We start from the raw sequence: 19,562 nt of genomic DNA, 5'->3' as shown, positions 1-19,562 counted from the left end.
CAGGGACTCAATGATTTTAGAGGTCTTTTCCAACCTTAAAAATTCTCTCAACTCTTCTACTTAATTTTATTTTATACAAGGGAGATAACCAATAATTTGAATAATATGAGTCTCCTAACATTGACCAATTTCTATTAAAAAATGATTGCAATAAGTCATGAAATACAGTCAGATAATTTTTACTGATTTGATCCATTGTGGTATTTTTTACTTTTCCTTGTTTACAAGAAGCATTCTAGTGCAAAAAATCTTGGTATAAATAAAAGACATGTCATGACAGCCTATTCTTCCCTCTGTTTACTTGGAGCTGATGGATCATTTAACTGCTTGGCACAGTGCTAATCTGAGCTATAACAGCAGAGTCGATTGTTTGAACAACTGATCAATATCAGTTCCTAAGGAAGCTTCCATTTAGAGCTCTGCTGCCTATTTTACACTTGCGGCTCTGCAGCCTTTCTCCCCAGCTGATGTGGCAGTGCTTTCCAAAGGCTTCCTGGCAGTACTTCTCCATTTCAGCTCTTACACTCCCAGTCTTCTGGTTTTATTCTTGCGGCCTTCCACCTGCAAATGTCAATTGTGCTGTTACAGAGAAATGTCATGGGAAGAGGCTTTCCCTGTCCTGAAATTTGCCTCTACTTCTTGCTCCCTTTCTTTGTCTCTTGTTTGGTAAACCAAGACACAGCACGCAGCACAGTAGACAATGTTCACTAAAATACTTCATAAATGTTATCCAACAATATACATACTAAGAATCTTAACAATCAATCATTGTGTAACAACTGCTCTTAATTAACATATTCCAATTAACATTAACAAAGAACTTAGTTCCCAAAGAAAATTATATAACACTAGGGCAAAAAAAACCCAGCAAAACATAATCATAATTTTCATTGTCACCTGGTGCACTGGAGGGAGCCTCTATAGGACTTTTCTTCCTGTTTTCTCACAGTAATAAAATCTCAAATACAGAACATGAATTTAACAACAGGGTGTAGTGGGCCTCTCTGTCCTGAAACTTGTCATTTCATATCCCATCTCTTTTCTCATTCCTTCCCATTCTCATTGCTTTTTCCATGTGTTCATTAATTTGTGGATTCACAAAACTACCCCAGTACATGACATACCACCTGACAGCTGATATTCTTTTAACTTCATCTCTTTTTCTGCCTTCTTTCAATAAAATTAATCAAACTCATTTGCAGCAATTCAAGATGCACTTGACATGCATTTGAAGCATTTCAAGCTGATTCAAGTTCTCACTATCCACTCTCAACACTCCATCACTTGCTGGCATCCACTCAAAGCCACCAGTGCTCACCAAAACTACTATTTTCATAATTCTTGCTTGTCTATGCAAACTGTTCATAAATACTGCCACTTGAAGGGTCTGCACTCCCCCTGGATAATTCTTAAGGATTCACAAACCTAAAGCCATCTTTTTCACTTCTTATAGACAAGGAAAATGCAAGCCGTGTTTTACCAGGTATGCCTGAGTCAATCTGCATCAGCCTGGTTACTGCTATATTACCATTATTATCCAACCACATACCATTAATCACAACAAAATTGATAAGAATGATTTCATCTTCTTTGTTCCAAATGTGCTTTTATGATTAAAAGACAGAGCTCAAAATATAATTTTCCATTATCAATATATCACTCAAGAAATCTGCTGCTTCTTAGAAGATTAAATACTCGCAATTTGTAATCATCACAAGCAGTAGACAGATGTAGTTGGTGTGTTCAAACCTGAGAATTTGTATGAAATGGTACTTAAATAGCCCTAAATACAATATGGACAGAATTTGGCTTGAAGCCAACAATCCATCACAATGTACATATAAATTGTCATCATTATTTAAAAGAAATTTATTGTATTAATGGTTCTCACTTACTGTTAATGGTACAAGGATCATACTGCCATAAGGTTATTTTGTATAATCATTAGTTTGCTTCAGATAAACTCATAAAAAGAAAACCAAAAAAAACTCCTTTGTCATTCAAATAAAGCAAAAATCAAGTATGAAATATTTTTTCAATCTAATCTAATCATTAATAAATGTTATTATGCTAAATGAAGTAGTATATGAGTCAGAAATTCACCCAACCTATTATATGTAAAAATATCCATATATTTTAAATGATCATTTAAATTGAAAAAGCTATCATTAACAACCCAGGTCGTTCTTGTTTAGGATCAAATCTCAGTCCTTTTTATTCGACACAGCATTGTTTTATTGTTCTCAGCTTAAACAGAATAGAATATTTTTAGGCTTTTAGTACATCCCCAAGTACTCTCTTCTGTATAAAAACCACTTTTGTATGAAAGCATTCTCCTCTCACTGTCAAGAGATTTAGATCAGGCAGCAGGCCTTGATAAACCCCTGTAGTCATAGTAAAGAGGTGGCCCAATCTCCACTTTGGCTTTCAACATAAAAGTTTTCCTGAAATGGAAGTCAGTGTTTTCCTACTCTTTTCTTCCATTTGATTTAAGCCTTTGTTGAATCACAATCATTTCTAATACTCTCATTACCTATTTTAGACACATTCTTCCCAGGCAAAGAGGCAGTTTTCACCACATGTTGTCCAGGCTGAGTTCCTTGCCTGGATCCTCTGCACAGTAATAGGCAGTCCCCGAGCCCTTGCAGTGCAGAAGTTGAGAGCTGTGGGTCAGCATGTCATCTCCATCGACTACCCAGTATTGTGAACTTCTTTGGCTTTTTGTCCCTCTTTCCAAGATAAATCAGAGCTACATTCAAAGCACTGCAGTTGGAGTGCAGAAGAGAAGTATGACAATGAATGTGGAAAATGAGCTGCATTAGAAGCAGATTAAATGAAAGCTGGATTTGATACAACCACAAAATAATGGTATTTCAGATATATATTTTCCACATATGATTCTGTAGTTTGAGCATATGTGATAAATTATGTAATAATTAACCCGAGTGTAATTCTTTCATGGAAGAGATAGGGAGAAGGGAACAAAAGACTTACTAAATGTTAAGAGAGTGCTCTAGGGTGTAACTGTGAGCTCCATTTCAAATGCAGGCAGATTGGAAATTGTTCTTGTGCAAAGTCTTCTGAAGAGAAGGTTGGATACACTGAAAGGACCACCTTGGTTTACAGATAAAAACTCAGCAAATGAATGGACAGATTAACAGAGAGGTTTCCTAGCAACTTGTTCAGGACAACGAACTCATTCTCATGAATAATTTTAAGAAGAATAAGAAGAAGAATTTTAATTCTCTTCATTTGAGGGAAGAAACGTATGTAAAAGTTGTTTATTGCAAAGCAACTCACAACTGTTAAGATACGGTTATTAAAATTAGAGAAATGTCTTTGCCCAAATTAAGGTGTAAACAAGACAATATGTCACAGTCATTAGTATGGATTTTTATTTAACAGTAAAAGTGAGGGAGAGAGGGGAAGAGAGAGAGAGAAATAGGAAAAGAAAGTATAGGTGGGGAGAGAAAGAGAATGACATAAATATGTCACCACTGCATGGATTGTTTTGGTTGTTTTCTGGTCTTCTCAATGGTGGGGGTCCTATCAAGTCAGTCTAGTCAAAGTGCTTGTCACTGTTTGAACCATGAGGGGCTCATAAAATCAAATGTAGAATCCACTGGGTTTATATTTACTGATGTCTGGGTGGGCATGCCCAAGTACTTCCCCTGGGACATGGAATTTTGCACTGGATAATGTAATTCTTTGGATCATGGGACACTTCTGGAGTCTGATGGTTGATGACATATTCTAAGACTAAGACATCACAGCTGCCTCTTATATCAGTGAAACTGAGTCAATTATGACCCATCAGGAGTGAATTCCTTCAGGCTGTGTGTGAATGTCCTGCTACTTCTTTGGAAGGGAATTTCCACAGCTAGTTCCTGCTGTAAGGACTTTGGCAGAATAAAAAGGAGGATCCCAATTTACAAGATCTGCCTCTTACCAGCCTCTTCCCTTATCTTATCCAACACACAGCTGTAGCCTCTGGTGATGGTGTGCACACCTTCTGCACTTGGGCAGTTGATTGATTGTTTGAGTAATTAACTTGTATCAGTCCAGTCTCCCACAACAACCTCTTAAGATTTCTGAATTGGAAAGAGAAAAAAAATCCACACGCAAGTTCCTCTCTGTGGGTGTTTGTGATGGATGAAGATGGATTAATTCCCCAACAGTAAATTCTCTGAAAATTGTCTTTTTGTTTCTTTGTTTGTTTCTGCAAACTCTCCAACATTAGGACAATGAGTGCAAAAGACAAATACAATGATGTTATTACTACTGAGTAAGCTATACATGCTATATGCTCCTTGGAACCTTTTTGAATTTGGGGAAGTATTTCCTCATGAAAAGCAAATGTTAATGCATAGGTGGCACCAATTTTTTAAAAAATTGAAATATAGTTTCAAGCAATACTTTACATGTAAAGCTAATTAGATACATTGCAGGCATGACCATGACCTCAGACAACATGCCACACTGAAGCAGAGAGCCGTAACTTGACACATCATGCAGCAGTGGAGTTGCCCAGAACCAGATGAGTGAAATGCTTGGAAGCATAATATGAATAGTGCAATAATTTGTAGTCCTGGAGAGAAACATTTGTCATGATAGACAGCATTCTGAGCTCTATTATTATTTATTTGCTACTTAATGAAGATCAACAGTGTACAGCAGGTCTGTAGCCGATACTGACCTTGAAGGTTACTCTTAACTTTCCTGAAAATCAGTAAAAGTTGGTTGTTGAATGTATCCGTTTTGTTATATTTTCTTTTAGGTTTTAGCTTCAGTAAAATACTATCTACACTAGAATATCTACACTATACTTCTACAAGTAGAAGTTTATACTGAGATTAAGGTACTAATACTCAGTTAAATGGATAATACATGATCCTCAGAACACCAAGGAATATGGATTTTTCTAATGAAATGTTACTTTGAAATAACACACTGCTTGCAAAATATTCCCTGTCATGAAAGAGTACAAAAACAGTGAAATAAAAGGCAGCTTTTAAAAACATAATAGCATCAAAATTTAGACCTAGACAAAGAAATTTAAATGCCACTAACTTCAGATTTGAATAAAATTGAGACCACAAGGTTGCTGACACACCAGGCTGTCCTAAATCATGTTAGCCCAGGTGAGACATTCCTACACTTTTTGCGTCCTTATCACCCAGTTTTTGTCTTCTCCCAAGGAGGAGTGAATGTCTATGCTTTGCTGAAGCATCACATCTTTTTTCACTGACAGAAGTCTAAAAGAACAAGAAAGTTTCTGACCATAGATACTTTTCTTAATGCACTCTCTGCTGCATTCCCACTTAGTAGGCTCTTTAAAATTGGATTGTAATTGTTCAAGTGTAAGTAGCAACTACAATGACAAGGTGCAGAAATTAAGATTTAAAAAGCAAGCACATCAGTTTAACCTCCCCCAGACCTTTTCATGGCCTAGAGACCCTCATTACAGGATAGACTAACCAACAAATAATTTGTCTTCTAAGACTTGGAAGAGTCTGTAAAATTAATGAAGACCACTTCATAAATGCCACTGAACAGTAGTAATGCAGTAAATTTTTTAGAGTCCCTGGTCACACATATCTCCTGCTTATCTAAATGGAAGCTAAAATGCATCATTGTTGTCTTGATTATGATCAAGAATCCAGTGTCTGAGCATATACCTATCTGTATTAAACACAGTGAGTTTAATCCACTCACATAACCTCAGGAATGCTGGCTGCACATCCTGTTATGCTGTAATAAAAGTTTTCTATAGAGATCTATTGTACTGCACTGCTCTTCACTTACAGAAATGATTCTTTCAATTGCTGCTTGTCTGCCTGGTTACACAGGTGTGCAGATGAAATACATTTATTTTTCCTGATAATGATACTAGGATTCACACATTCATGAACCCTCTGGAAGTTAGAGTGACACCCAAAATTTTGCTGTAATTCAGATAGTTGTTATCCATTACACTATTCCTCACACTTAACAACAAAACAAACACACATTAGATGTAAATTACCCTCAACAGAGGACAAATGTGGACTGATTCTGGTCTTAGTCTTTTAATAACTAAAGCTTTGTACCAAGACTGCTAATGATCTTGAGCAACCCATTTCAATAGGTAGTAAATGCTATTGTTATACAACATAAAAAATGTATATCCTGAATTTGACTCCTGGTAGTAGTGTGTGCTCTTCTTTTGCATTTTGAGCTGTAGAGTACTGAGATATCCTTTCCCACTGCTGTGATTTCTCATATGCCAGAGCAAGAATATAAGAATTGCATTATGGCCTGACTGGTCTGGGTATCTTCCCTTCAGCAACATTATTATCTAGGCCATTTCAGAAGGCAAAACACTCCCACAGCAATCATGCTCTTAGATCTACAGGGTTATTAAGCTATAGATCATGCCCATACTCATTTTGGCCTCAGAGGCAATCTTGATGTCTCCACCTCTCTTTTTCTTCTTTGCATTTGAATATTCTTTGGTAAAGATTTTGCCTTAATGCTACATGGAATATTATGACAAGTTAGTTCAAAAAATGTAAATGAAGAGAAGATTGACTGAAGAAGTGTGCCAAGATGTGCTGCAAAGGAACTCTTCTGCCTTTGCAAAACCAAAAAAACCCTAAATTGTAGAAGACTGGATCTTGAAATGAATCTTATTTCATCTTGTCATTAATGACCTTGGCATAAAAGAAAGAAGTATGCAAATGACAATAGTATGGTACAAAATTGGACATCTTACCAATACAGCAGATGATGAAAATAACAGATGGGAATAGACAAGAAATGCAATCCTACAAAGCACAAGGTCATGCACATTTGAACAACTGGTTATAAAGCAGGAGCTCATAACTTGCTAATGAATAAGGATAAAGATCTGAGTGTGTCTACATGAGCACAGAATAAGTATGTGCCAAAAACAAGAAAATATGAATCTAGGTGAATTCAGTGACAGATTTCCAACACAGCTAGAGAAGTATCAACACTTACACCCCGATAAGATTTTATTTTGAATGCAGGGTACAATTCTATTCACTCAGGATCAAAATTACTCACATTAGAGCCACTTCATGGGACAGAAATATAATAGAAATATATATAGAAAAATATATATATAGAAATATATAGAAATATATAGAAATATATTTTCTTCAAGGAAAGATGTCAGTGTTTGTTGGTTAACAAAGCAGACCAAATCTGAGAAGGGAAATAGCTATACTCAATTAATGTTTCTTAAAATGAACTTTGGGGAATTGTAATGACTGTTGGCTAGAATTCTAAAAAATAAAAATTTGAACTGGTTCTCTCTTTATATTCTCTATATATATTTTGAACTTTTCAGATTTAAATACATATGGATTTCATCAGGAAGGATGAGAATATGATCATATTTTCTCAATCATATTTAGCATTAACTTCCTCTATATTAATAAAAATTAATCAATATTATCTTTCAAGTTATCTTAATTTTAGCACAGTAGCAAGACATATTTCAAATGTCACTGCATTGCAGTAAAGAGGGAGAGGAAGAAAGTTCTTAATTTCTAAGAGGACTTTTTTTAATACCGTGGATAGCATCCGAAATATTTCTGTTCATCTCCTTAATGAATTTCTTTGTGCTAGTTGGAATAATTCCCCATGAACATGCAAATATGCGCAATGTGCTTTAAGCAAAGTCAAAGTTATTAAAAACCTGAAATGCTCTTCTTTAATCCCTATTAATAATTGTATAAATGCACTGTTCTGATAATCCTCACAAGAGGGTATTAGGACACATACATTTTGTAAGATGAAAGCTGCATTCAAGAGTTTCTCAAACTGTACAACACCCTTGTGAAGTACCTTGAACACAGATTTACTGAGTTTTAAACTGGCACTTCATCCCTGTTTCAGCAAGCGTCCTCTGCAGATTTAATGATCAGGAACATCCTGCTGATGCACGCTGGGAGATACGGCTGCAGGGTCCAGACGGCAGCGGACACCGTGTCAGATGAGACAGAGCTGCTTGTGAGGGGTGAGTATGCTTGTGGTTCCCCCCTGAGAACACAATCGCCACACACAGTTGTACCAGGGACTTTTAAATGAGTGAGCTTCAGGGACGTCTCCGCTACACACAGGTCCTCAGACTTTTTGTTATTGAAGACATTTGTGATTAACCTGCTGTCTTTGAAAGCAGTTTCACCATAAGCTGACCTGCAAAGAGAAACAAAAGACAATTAGAGGTTAGTAGACAGCTTTAAGAGAGGTAACAGCACAAAAGGTATAGCAAATTAGCTAAAATGCAGACAATTAGCCTTCACAGACCTGTGTAAGGTAGTTATAATGAGTTCTTTGTTATTTTATGTGCTGTTTTGCCTTTCATCTTTCGGTCAAGCCATTCTTTCAGCTTTAGCAGTTTAGGAACATTCATTCATTTCCTAAGAGGGGTGCCCATACAGCCTTTTGTAAAATCATAGATATGAACAATGAAACAGAAGCCCCATTGTATGACAAGAATTTGGGTTTTTTGGAATTGTTACTGCCAATTGATTACTGCACCTTTATGCCCAGTCCTATAATGTTAAATTGTCTCACCTGTCATTGAACATTCCTGGTTATGAACAGGAACAGAATCCTTTTCCTGAAGAATCCCAGATCATACTGAGGATGCCAACTAGTTCACAGTAAAGCAGGGCACCATCTGTGCCTTCCATTAAGCAGAGAGTTTCTTCATTCTGCATTACTTATGTGTGTATGTGTGCATACACACACGTGTGTTCAGTGCCTGAGGGGGTCTGAGGATTTGCAGTTCACTTACTGCCATAATAACTGGTGGGTCCTGCAACGCCAAGAGAGTTGGATCCCTGTGAGGTAGCACAGCTGGGTAGCCTTACTGTGGATGTTACATTTTTGAAATATATATGAAAGGTCAATATTTTATTAACATTTGAAAAACTCCACATAAAAAAAATCAAAATTATTTTGGTATTATAATCTTTCAAAAATATTTATTTTGCCACACTCCACAATGTCTTTAGACTTGATGTGTTCCTATCCTCCCCTTTTAAGGTAAATATATGTTTTAAATGATTAAGAATGTTTCTGGCTGACTTCAGGACTCTTCACATTTTCATGAAAGTAATAGTTAAAAATTTCCACAAAGACACTTTGAGGACCATCAGATTTCTATGAGCTATGCCACTATTGGGATGGTTGTATTCAGTTGACTTACCATTTTAGCTGCCTTATGAAATCTGATTCATCCTTCTGGGTTGTGCAAGGCCTTTTGTGTTACCTTTGTCTGTCTCAGACAGGAGACGAAGGCTCTATGGATAGGCAAGGCAATCTCAAGTTTAAATTGAACTTTTGTGACAAAAAGGTCTTAGTTATTGTCTAGGATAGACTGATTACAAAATTATTTGAAAGAATACTGGTTATATAAATTAGTTTATTGAATTTCCTGTAGAAATTAAATTCTTCTCTGAGGAAGAGGCCTGAGATTAAATTTTAAAAAAGGCACTGTAAGAAATATCAGGATGCATTTATATGAGTTTCATCACCGTGTACCATGCTGTCGAAGCAAAAGCTATAAATGCTTTGTAGTGGAATTTGAATTCAAATATACTTTGCTTACAATTTTCTCCTTTTCTTTTTTCTATAATTGGATAATTTTCATATAGAGCAAGAAATTTTGTTTTGTATTGCTGAAAATGTTTAAAGCACGTTCAGTGTAGAATTGTGAATGACTAGTCCTTACAGATATCAAGAGTACAAAAATCAAAAATATTTATGAGAATCTAATCTATGTCTCCTTATACTTTTACAGGAACCTCATTTTCATTTCAGTACCTCTAATTTTTTTTTCTCCCCTATCTCAGTCTATAGACTGCACTCAGTGCTGTGCAATTTGACACCGATGATCCCAAATTGCAGCACCTTTCAAATTTCTTTATGTTAGCTGCCGCTAATACTGGACATTGCTTAGGAGAAGATACCAGCAGAAACAGATGTTTCAGTAAATATTTCAGTTAACTCTGACGAATTCCACCTGACAAAGGAAGTCATCTTCTATGAAGCAACTCATGGAGTAAAGTTTGTAATCCAAAGCCATATTATTCTTTTTTTCCAGTACAGTTTATAGTTAAAATAATAGCATTTTATGCATATTACAAAACATCCCTTTCTTTTAAATGCTACAGCCCATAGCCAAACTGAGATAGCAGAATCTTTGTTATGAGCTCCTATATGTATTGATACAAGCAAAGCTACTGCACACCCTTACTCTGACCTTACTTTCTCTCCTTTTGCCTCTGCAGGAAATGCCAGTGATAATACTGATAATATTATAGCAGCATATAACTTCATTTCAATCACTACTTTTATTGTAGGGTTCACATGGTATTTTAATAAATCGTTGTAATTTTTTCTTGAAAAATTGTTCTTACAATGTTTCTACATGAAATAAATTGGACATAGAGAATAAATTAAATTAAAATAATCTCATTCCCCTTCCTTTAGATATTCATGAATATCAGAATTACTGCCACTAAGAAATTGATTAAATTTAAACTGAAGTATGCATTCAACTGGTTCACTATTTTTAAGTCAAAGGACTTTTTGTCAGAACTTAATTGCAAGTGACTTGGAAGAGTACTATACCTCTCTGCAGCCTCCTCAGATGGAGGATGCAGAAACAAACTTTACAGACTCCCGTTGCTGGAAATTAACATTCTGATCTTTAACAGACAGACATTCACCACTGTATTTTCAAGGAAGTGCAATATCTCAGTATAATTTATTGTGGGGAAAACATAGAGTATCCTTAAACAATATTTATCTATTTTGAAACCATTTTTACTACTTGCTCTACTGGAAGATTCCTTGAATATGTGCCAGGGAATGTCACTATTTTTGCCCTTGTTATTCTTTGCTCTGCATTATACAATGAAAGTTAAATTCCAAAAATATCACCAATGAAAGACAATATGAAGAACAGAGAATGTGCAGTGCCAAGTAAATCTCAATTTCTTTGAGTCTAATTACTCATTTAAGGTAATTAAGGGTGCAAGAAAATTCCTGAATTTACTGCATATATATGTGTGTGTGTGTGAAAAACAAAGGAAATAAAGAGAGCACAAGTTTCTATTCTGCAGCTTTCTATAATGTATTATACCTTTTTTAAATTCAAAATTTAAATTTTCAAATTCACTACCTCACAGATCTTGAATTTAGATAATTTGCAGTGAAAAACATATATAAAGTTTTTCCAATAATGATTGTGACCTAGTGAATCTCTTTCTGGAATATTTCAAAATTATACATAAAATGATATTCTATCTCATGTTTAGACAAAATCAGGATTCAAGTCCCATCATCATTAAGTACTCAAATAAACCCTCCAAATACTTCTCTAAGTGCTTTCAAAATGTGATTAAACTATTTATATTAGAGTTAGAAAAACTTTTTAGTGTTCCCTAGCACTTTTCTTTCCTAATGCTGCCAGTAATGTGGGTTTCATTTGGAAGAGATGGTCTGCCACTGGCTGGACCTGTCAGGCAGTACATTAACTTTCCAAACTGAATGTCTTGCATATTATTCTTGGAGTGGGTTGTGAGTGAGAAGTATTTTGGTAGTCTCATGAGGGTCAACAGTGACCTTCAAGGGTATCCTGATATACCTGGCATCATCATTCGGGTAAGCTAATATCTAACTTGAAAAATGCATTTCCTCTACAAAATTCTCTGTAATTCATCATCACAGGTTGTTTTTATTATTAGGTGCCTAAATAAAAAAAATCATTATATTTTATTCATCTGAGATCCACCATCCCCTCTAGATACACACATTGATTCAGTAGAAGTCCCCAGAGAGTCCTTTACTCTCTGAATGTGGGGAAGATGAGAGAAGATTCAGATCAAAGGCCAGAACTGATTTAAGGCAGAAAAGGAAATGTCAATCACTTTCAACTTAGCTCAGCAACTTCAGTGCTCATCTATGAGGTAGATAGCATACCTTTTTATCTGTCTCAGATCACGACTTAAAATCACACTTTCTTCTTAAAAGCATGCTATACCTGCAGGTGGCTGTTAGGTAGGATCAAGATATGTTTTTTAAGTCAGAGGAGCCAAGAGGACAGAAATCAGGTGACAAACAAATGAGCACCTGGATGTGTATGGCACAATTTAGGACATTTCCAGTAACCCAAATATTTTCTTCTTTCATTGGATTGACTCCTGCTCTAGAAATAAACTGAGGTTCCCTCAGATGAACTTCTGGCAATGGCTTAAGCCAATACACTGAACTGTTTATTGGAAAAGGAAAAGCTAAATAGCTTTATAAAAGCTAAATTACAGATGTACCACCCCCCGAACCAGGTTGCCCTCCATTGGAGCAATGATGGAGATAGTGGCAAATTTTCTGCAATATTTTCTGTAAGACAGTCATGAGAGCCCATAACGGCAGAAAATATATACACTGATACATCTCAAGAACATCTAGAAGAGAAAACAGCTTTTCACAGAAGCTGGTAACTATTCTGGCACCAGGCCTGCACAAATGTGGTACCTCAACTGCAATCCCATGACAGAAATTATGTATGTCTGATATCAAAGAGTTTTAGAGTGAATGAATACAACAAAAATCACCATTATGGACTTACTTTCCTGACACCCAAGTCATTACCTGATTTAATTTCATTTATGTCTTCTGTTGTTTGCTCACCCAAGGAAATGCAGAATACCTGTTTACCATGCAAACAAGAATGTTTACAGGAGAATATAGACACTCATTACACAGTCAACAAATATTTTCCTCAGCACATGAAGTCAAGAGCCATTTAAGAAGTAGAAGTGATTTACGACTTTTACGAATGTCAAAGCTGTCCTTGACATCAGTCCAAGGATAGTTTTCCCACGTTGTGTGCATTTTCTGGCTGCCAGCCTTTAGTTATCCACCCAGATCTTCAACTTGCAGTGAATATTAAGTAGCAGAGGAATAGAACAGCAGAATGCTACAGCTTGGCTGGTTTTCCACCTAACATTGGCACACCAGCAGTGGAGTTGTCTCTGTACTGATTTTTCACAAAGAAATGATTACCTAAGCAGAAGGCTCTAATACAGGATAAATATGCATGTCATGTTCTGACACTAATGATATGATCACAAACATGGGTACCAAACACCCAAGTACCAGCCAGGAGACCTGCCTCTCACAGATGTCTCAGGTGATCTTGTAGCCAGCAATGTGTCAGCTTTTCTTGAGACAATGCCTGCTTGGTGAATTAATTAGTGTTTTAAAGCATGACTTCCAAAAAGGGCTTATTACATTCTTATTTTCCATTATGGTCTTGAAATAATCATATCTTCTCTCAGAAGCTATTTGTGCTTTCATGTTCTCGCTGCAAAGGATACCTAAATGATCCCATGCTTGAACTGTGTTTTGCTGTAAAGATGTTTAGAACAAGAAATACTTCTATTATAAAGAGGTTGATACAATGAAAAAGCTGACCCTTACTACCATAAATTGGTCCAATTAGCTACAGTATTTTGTTTGCAGTTTGTGTTTATTAAACTCATTAGTACAAAATCTACTCTACAGTGACTGGGAGGTTTTGAAGAACACTAGCAGAAGTCATAGATAAGAGCAAAAAGCTACTTCTTGCATTTACTTTAGCAAAAAGTATCTTGTTTCTCTTAAAACACACAGTTTCTAATGAACTCATTTGAATCACTGCTTTGCCATAGGCTGCAAGAAAAAAAGACTTCAGTAGAAAAATGTCCTACCAAAGTTGTTTAATGTATATTCCTTGCTCTTTCTTCTGCAAGTCTGGAGGGCTGGCTGGAGAAAAATGTCTGTAGCTCAGCAAAGAAAAATGGTGGAAGTTGGGAACAATGTACAAGAGTCTACCTTGATTTCACAGAAGTCATCATGAGGTGTCCTATAGTCAATTACAGCTAGAGATCCCTTTTACATGCACTGAGATGAGTAGTTGTCCTGGTTCAGCAGCAATTTCCAAGAATAACAGTTTATTGCAGATTAGAGGATCAGTGCAAAACCTGTGGATGGGGACAGTGCTTCAAACATTTAGAACAGAGTGATTTTTGTTATATAAGCCTCCATGTTAGTCGAAATGATAGTGAAATCACAGACATTACAGTAGTTGTTTTTCAGTTATTCATGTCATGCATGACATTGCTTTTTAGAAGCATCATGACTGAGTTAGGAATACAAAGCTGTGAAGCAAAAAGGTTGGTTTACATCTGTGAAAGCTTCGGTGTCTAATCAATACTACCAAGTTTTCAGGATTTTAATGCTTATTTAATAAATGAAAGCTTTTTATCATAGCAAATTGCTGGTTTCAGTAACATTAAGTTTTCAAATTAATTCCATCAAATCTTATTTGTAAAGAAGAAGAAAAGCCGCTTTACAATTCATTATAACCAAAAGAGTAAGCTCGTATTGGTTTCAAACTACTCAGAGAGATGCTGGATGCTGCATTATGCACTGCTAGTCCATGGAGCAGCGAGGTCAGCTCCAAACTTTCTTTCTTTAAAATTTCTCCACCTATTTGCAAAGGAGCAAAGACTACCAGTCCCAAAATTACTTACTCAGTGTTTGAATTTCTGCAGTGTAAACAAAGGTAGTGAGGGTTGACAGTACAAGGTAACTAAACCTGGGAGAGTGTAGCAAAGATGACCATTAGGTCTCTTCCAGGAAGATACAGCAATGCAGCAGCCAGGCAAGTTTGCTCAAGTTTTGAATTTGAGACTCTAACTAACAATGTGCCATTTTCTAAAACAGAAAATATTTCAAATAAATAAAATGCATTGAAGTTATTTATTTATTTATTCATGTTTCCTTTTATTTATCAACTATCATATAAAAGATCATTTCAGCACATCTATTACCTTAATAATTTATATATTTTTGATAGGCTGATGATAGATAGATGATAGATAGATAGATAGATAGATAGATAGATAGATAGATAGATAGATAGATATAGATGATAGATAAATGCAGAGACAGAGACAGATAGAGACAGAGATAGATATATGTATATCACTCTCTACAACTACCTAAAAGAGGGCTGTAGTGAGGCAGGGGTCAATCCCTTCTCCCACGTAACAAGCATCAGGATGAGAGAAAATGGACTCAAGTTGCACCTGGAGAGCTTTAGATTAGATATTAGCAAACAAATTTACTCCCTGAAAGGATAGGCATTAGAATATGCTGCCCAGGAAATTGGTGGAATCATTAATCATGGAAGTGTTCAAAAAGTGCATGGTTGAGGAATTGGTGATGAACACGATGGGACTAAGTTAATGATTGGACTTTTTAAGGTCTTTCAGAGGTATTTTCCAACCTTAATTATTTTATTATATAATAATTTTATAAAAGTACTTTATAAAATATTTTTATATTACATATCTACTATAAAATATACTTTAGGAGAAATAAGGTATTGGTGTCAATTATATTACAAATAGACCTGCTCTCTAAGCATAAATACAGTTAAATTTGTTTACGGTACTATCTCATTCATCCACACTTAAGGATTTTAGTAGATTTAGATGCCAGCTATTTTCTGGTTATTTTAGTAATAGTTTACTCGCTGTTCTTTGCTTTTATTTTCCTTTTTACTCCTACTGCTCAAATTGTGTTTTCTGTTGTTATGGATGTCAACATACATTGTGACTTTCTAAGGGTAAAAAAAATAAGGTCCAGTCCTCTTAATTCTCTGCATCAATGCTGTACAGACTTGGAAACTTATAAGTATACACAGAGCTAATTAAAATCCTTTGACCAGTACAACTATTAGTACAAAAAAAAGAAAACCATGGCAAGAAATGTCTTTAAAACTGGGATGAAAATCATCTTCCTCCTACAATATAAAACATGTATTTTAAGACTATTCCCTGGCAGCTAACCAAATGCACTGTGCATGCCTACTGTAGGTTATATGAGCATTGAGATCAAACATCTACCTGCAAGCTGTAAGATGTTGAAATGAAACAGAACACAATCCAGTAGTGTGAAGGGAGGATGAAAGTCTTTGTGACTACAATCTGTGGTTTGAGTACACATTTTGTGGTCTAAAAATAAAATTAAAAGGTTAAAGCTATTCATCTTATAGACTGAAAAAACTATCAATCTAAGCAACAAATCCACTCTTATCCTTTATTTTTTGAGAAGTAATGTTTCCTCAGAACTCTAGTGACCTGGAGCAAATATAACACAGGAACTGCTGGTTAGGTTGACCACCCTGCTCCTTTCTGTTGTGATATTGCCAATAAAACTTAAAGACAAGTACTTGGGCTTAAAGGCCTTCAAACACATTATTAAATGGAACATAAACAAGGTCAGCAGATTCTTGCTGGTCCTTGAAATTACATTTGAGCTGTAGCAAAGGCCAGGAAGATGCCCTGAACACAGACCCCCATTATTTGGACTCACAGAATATGTCCATAATACAGAACTATTCCCTGAGGCCAGTGGGTACAGCAGAGTTCCAATTCACACTCTTACACTTCCAGTCCCCCTCCCTCAGGATGGGCCTGGAAAACCACTTGAAAGGATTTTCCCCAGCCCACAGTAATCCATTAATTGTGCCAAAGCACTGGTTGGAAAAGTCACTGGGCTTGTGCAATTGTGATAGGGACTGTCCACCAACGTAAGAGCATGTAGGATCAGGGCTAGAGTTCAGATCCATAGTTTGGCCCTCCTCAGTGTATCATCTGACAGATTTATTACACTGGAAGACTGTGTATTACTGTAGATGGAGAATTGGCCCTTTAACCCACAGACTTCACCAAAATATTTCCAGAAATTTGATCTTGTAATAGGACCTTAATTTTCTTTTTTTAAATATTTTTAATTATATGACAGGGAAATAGATTCATATGTTTAAAAAGCTTTCGTTTCAAGAGTTTAAAAATGGTCCTTTGTTCTGAGAAACTTTCTTTACAAGCATTGACTTAAAGGTATGAACTTACTTCAGTCAAAAACGTGTCTAGAAACAAATACTAAATTAGAGATCAGATGTTTATTAACTTAGTGCCTAAAAGAGACACATGTAGTCCTAGGAGTGCTGGTGCCTGCAGTAGGACTGCAGAGAGTGAAGGAAACAGCATGGACCAGGGCTGGGACAGCTGGCAAGGGATGCCCTGAAGCACTAAAGGTCATCAGCAGGCCATGCCAAAGAAAGACACTTCCAAAACTCAGGCTCTTACTCTATTTGGGACCTGTTAGCAATGTCATCCATGATCAATTCCTAGGCTACCAGTGCTTTTACACCTTGGATGAAATTCAAGTTCCCTGCACTGTCCATACATTTGTGTCAACAACTACTGCTACACAAAAATCCAGCTCAGAGGTTCTGGACCGTAGTCTGGAATCTGAGCTCACAAAAATCAGCAGCTCCCAAGGTTGCCTCATCCAAATTCACTATACTTAGGTTTGCACAAGGCAGAAAAGTCATTAGGGCAAAGGGGCACATCATGACATAGGTACCACTAAAGGACTTCTCAGGCACAACACCAGGGATTTATCTTGACCCTCATCATCATGAATGAGTTGAGACTATGCAAGCTGAAAGTCAGTCAATGTCTTCTCTTTCTTACATTCCAACCCTAAGCCTAACCTTCCTGTCTATCCTGACACTGTCTGGGTTATAACCTCTCCATCTGCCCACAGCCCTTATGTACCTTACAGAAACCACACATGGAGGGACTGGTGTTATGGATGTATCCACTAAATCCAGAGTCTAAAACTAAATATAGCATTCTAACATAATTCTAACATAAAGCTAAATCTAAAACTAAATCTAGCATACATACATCCAAATTTCTCTCCATCATCTCCTCCACCATGTGCAAATCATGTGCAAACCACGTGCAAACACATCATCTGCCATAGCTGGATGCAGCAAAAGGGATTTATTTATCCTGCAACAGTCAAGCTCCCGTTTTATGCAGCAGTTTTTTGTGCCTTTCCCACTATTCTGTAGCTACTGCCTCTTTCTTATCCTCTTTTTCTCAACCTCTCACCTTCTTGATGACAAGCCAGTGCACCTTGTCATTCAAAAAGCAAAAATCTTCAGGGCAAGAAATTTGTGTTTGCGAACTCCTACATAACAGGCTTCTTAGCTGTTTGGTAAAAGTAAGAATTCTCCTGGTTAGGCAGCAGTACATATTCTGGGATTCACAGGAAAGGGCACTGCCTCACTGAATGACTACAGCTATTATTGGTAATTGTTTTTCAAGAGCTCTCGCATTAACGTTGTATCCTGACAAGCAATCTAATGACCTCTCAGGATGATCATTCCAACAATAAAGAGACACATAAAACAAATTTGCCAAAATGCAGTCATGCATGTCCTGAAATGAAGTATCAATCTATGGAATTGCTCTGAAAGGAGATAACTGACTTATATCCTTGACAGTGGGTTTCCAGTGCTCCTAGAGTTGTGTAAGAGCCTATCACAGCCCCAAATGTCTTCTTCATGAAGGTCAACTGAACTATAGTGCATTTATGACCAGCCATTTTCTAGCTTCTAGATAAGCATTTGAACAGACCATGCATTTTTTCCTCAATTGGCTGTTCTCAGCTAAAAAATTGTTTTGGAGATACTGAGCAATAACACAGCCCTTGGGAGAAAAGCCTTTCTGCATTAGCTGTCTGACTGACACCATGAATGATTACATCCAAGCACCAAATTTAATGAGATTTCTACAAAAATGAGTGACATCTGCATAGCACTCATGTCCTGGCTAACTGTCATACATTTGTCATCACTGAGGCCTTTGTCCTTTATTAATCCACTTTCAAGAATGCCTGCTGTTGGAAATTGAAATGCTTTTTAGCAGTCACCCTGCAGACTGTGTAAGAGCACACATCTCCAAAAGCATAATGACACATTGTCATGCCTAGGAATGCATTTAAAGCATTTAAAAAACATGAGAACTCTGACAACAAAATATATTGAGAATTTAGCAGGGGATATCTGCATAAATATTATTTTACAACCTTTAATATAAGCAAGGTGCGTATTCTTTTGTTATAATATAGTGGCTAGAAACTCTTTACCAATATTCAGAGTGCATGGGAGAAATATTGTTATAAAGGAAATGTACTAAAATGTTTCCCTTTAATTTTGTTTTTGCTTGGGACCATCATATAATTCTGGGCCTAGGGCTCCAACCCAGTAAAAGCATATGATTGTATCAAAATCCCAGCTTTCCTCTAAACTTTCCCTCATGGCTACAAATAAAAATTTCACTAATATTTTCCTACATCAACAGATAGCCTGAAACAGTAGAGAATGGAGATTGAAGAATCACCCTATTTTATTAAATTAGCTCCAGGACTTTCTATTCTGAGACAAAGATCTGACCTGGTGCTTCCCAGCAAAAAACAGCAAACACTTGGCAGGAAGGCAGGAGTGCAGAGAACACATTTTTCTGCCATGTTTTCTCCAAGGAAGAAAAGCAAGACATTTGCACTGCAAATGAAATGGGACTCTGGAAGGCCAAGTGCTGCAAGGTGTCCAAGGGGTGGCACCATCTTATTCC

General features: G+C 36.5%; 1 protein-coding gene across 2 annotated transcripts in view; it reads left to right on the top strand.

The window, feature by feature from the left end:
• The window catches only part of CNTN5 (contactin 5), a 603,304-nt gene that overhangs the window by 545,047 nt on the left and 38,695 nt on the right, over positions 1 to 19,562 (top strand). For both annotated transcript variants that reach the window (XM_088051481.1, XM_088051480.1), the window contains exon 16: positions 7,906 to 8,026. In XM_088051481.1, the coding sequence (XP_087907607.1) occupies positions 7,906 to 8,026 (121 nt within the window). The remainder of the gene's footprint in view (positions 1 to 7,905; positions 8,027 to 19,562) is intronic.

The sequence above is a fragment of the Pseudopodoces humilis genome, chromosome 2, assembly GCF_049639895.1.
Source record: "Pseudopodoces humilis isolate 2021_Gansu_Grassland_sample_001 chromosome 2, ASM4963989v1, whole genome shotgun sequence".
NCBI classification, from domain to species: Eukaryota; Metazoa; Chordata; class Aves; order Passeriformes; family Paridae; genus Pseudopodoces; species Pseudopodoces humilis.
Note: the sequence above shows the minus strand (reverse complement) of the source record. Positions and strands in the feature narration are given on the sequence as shown.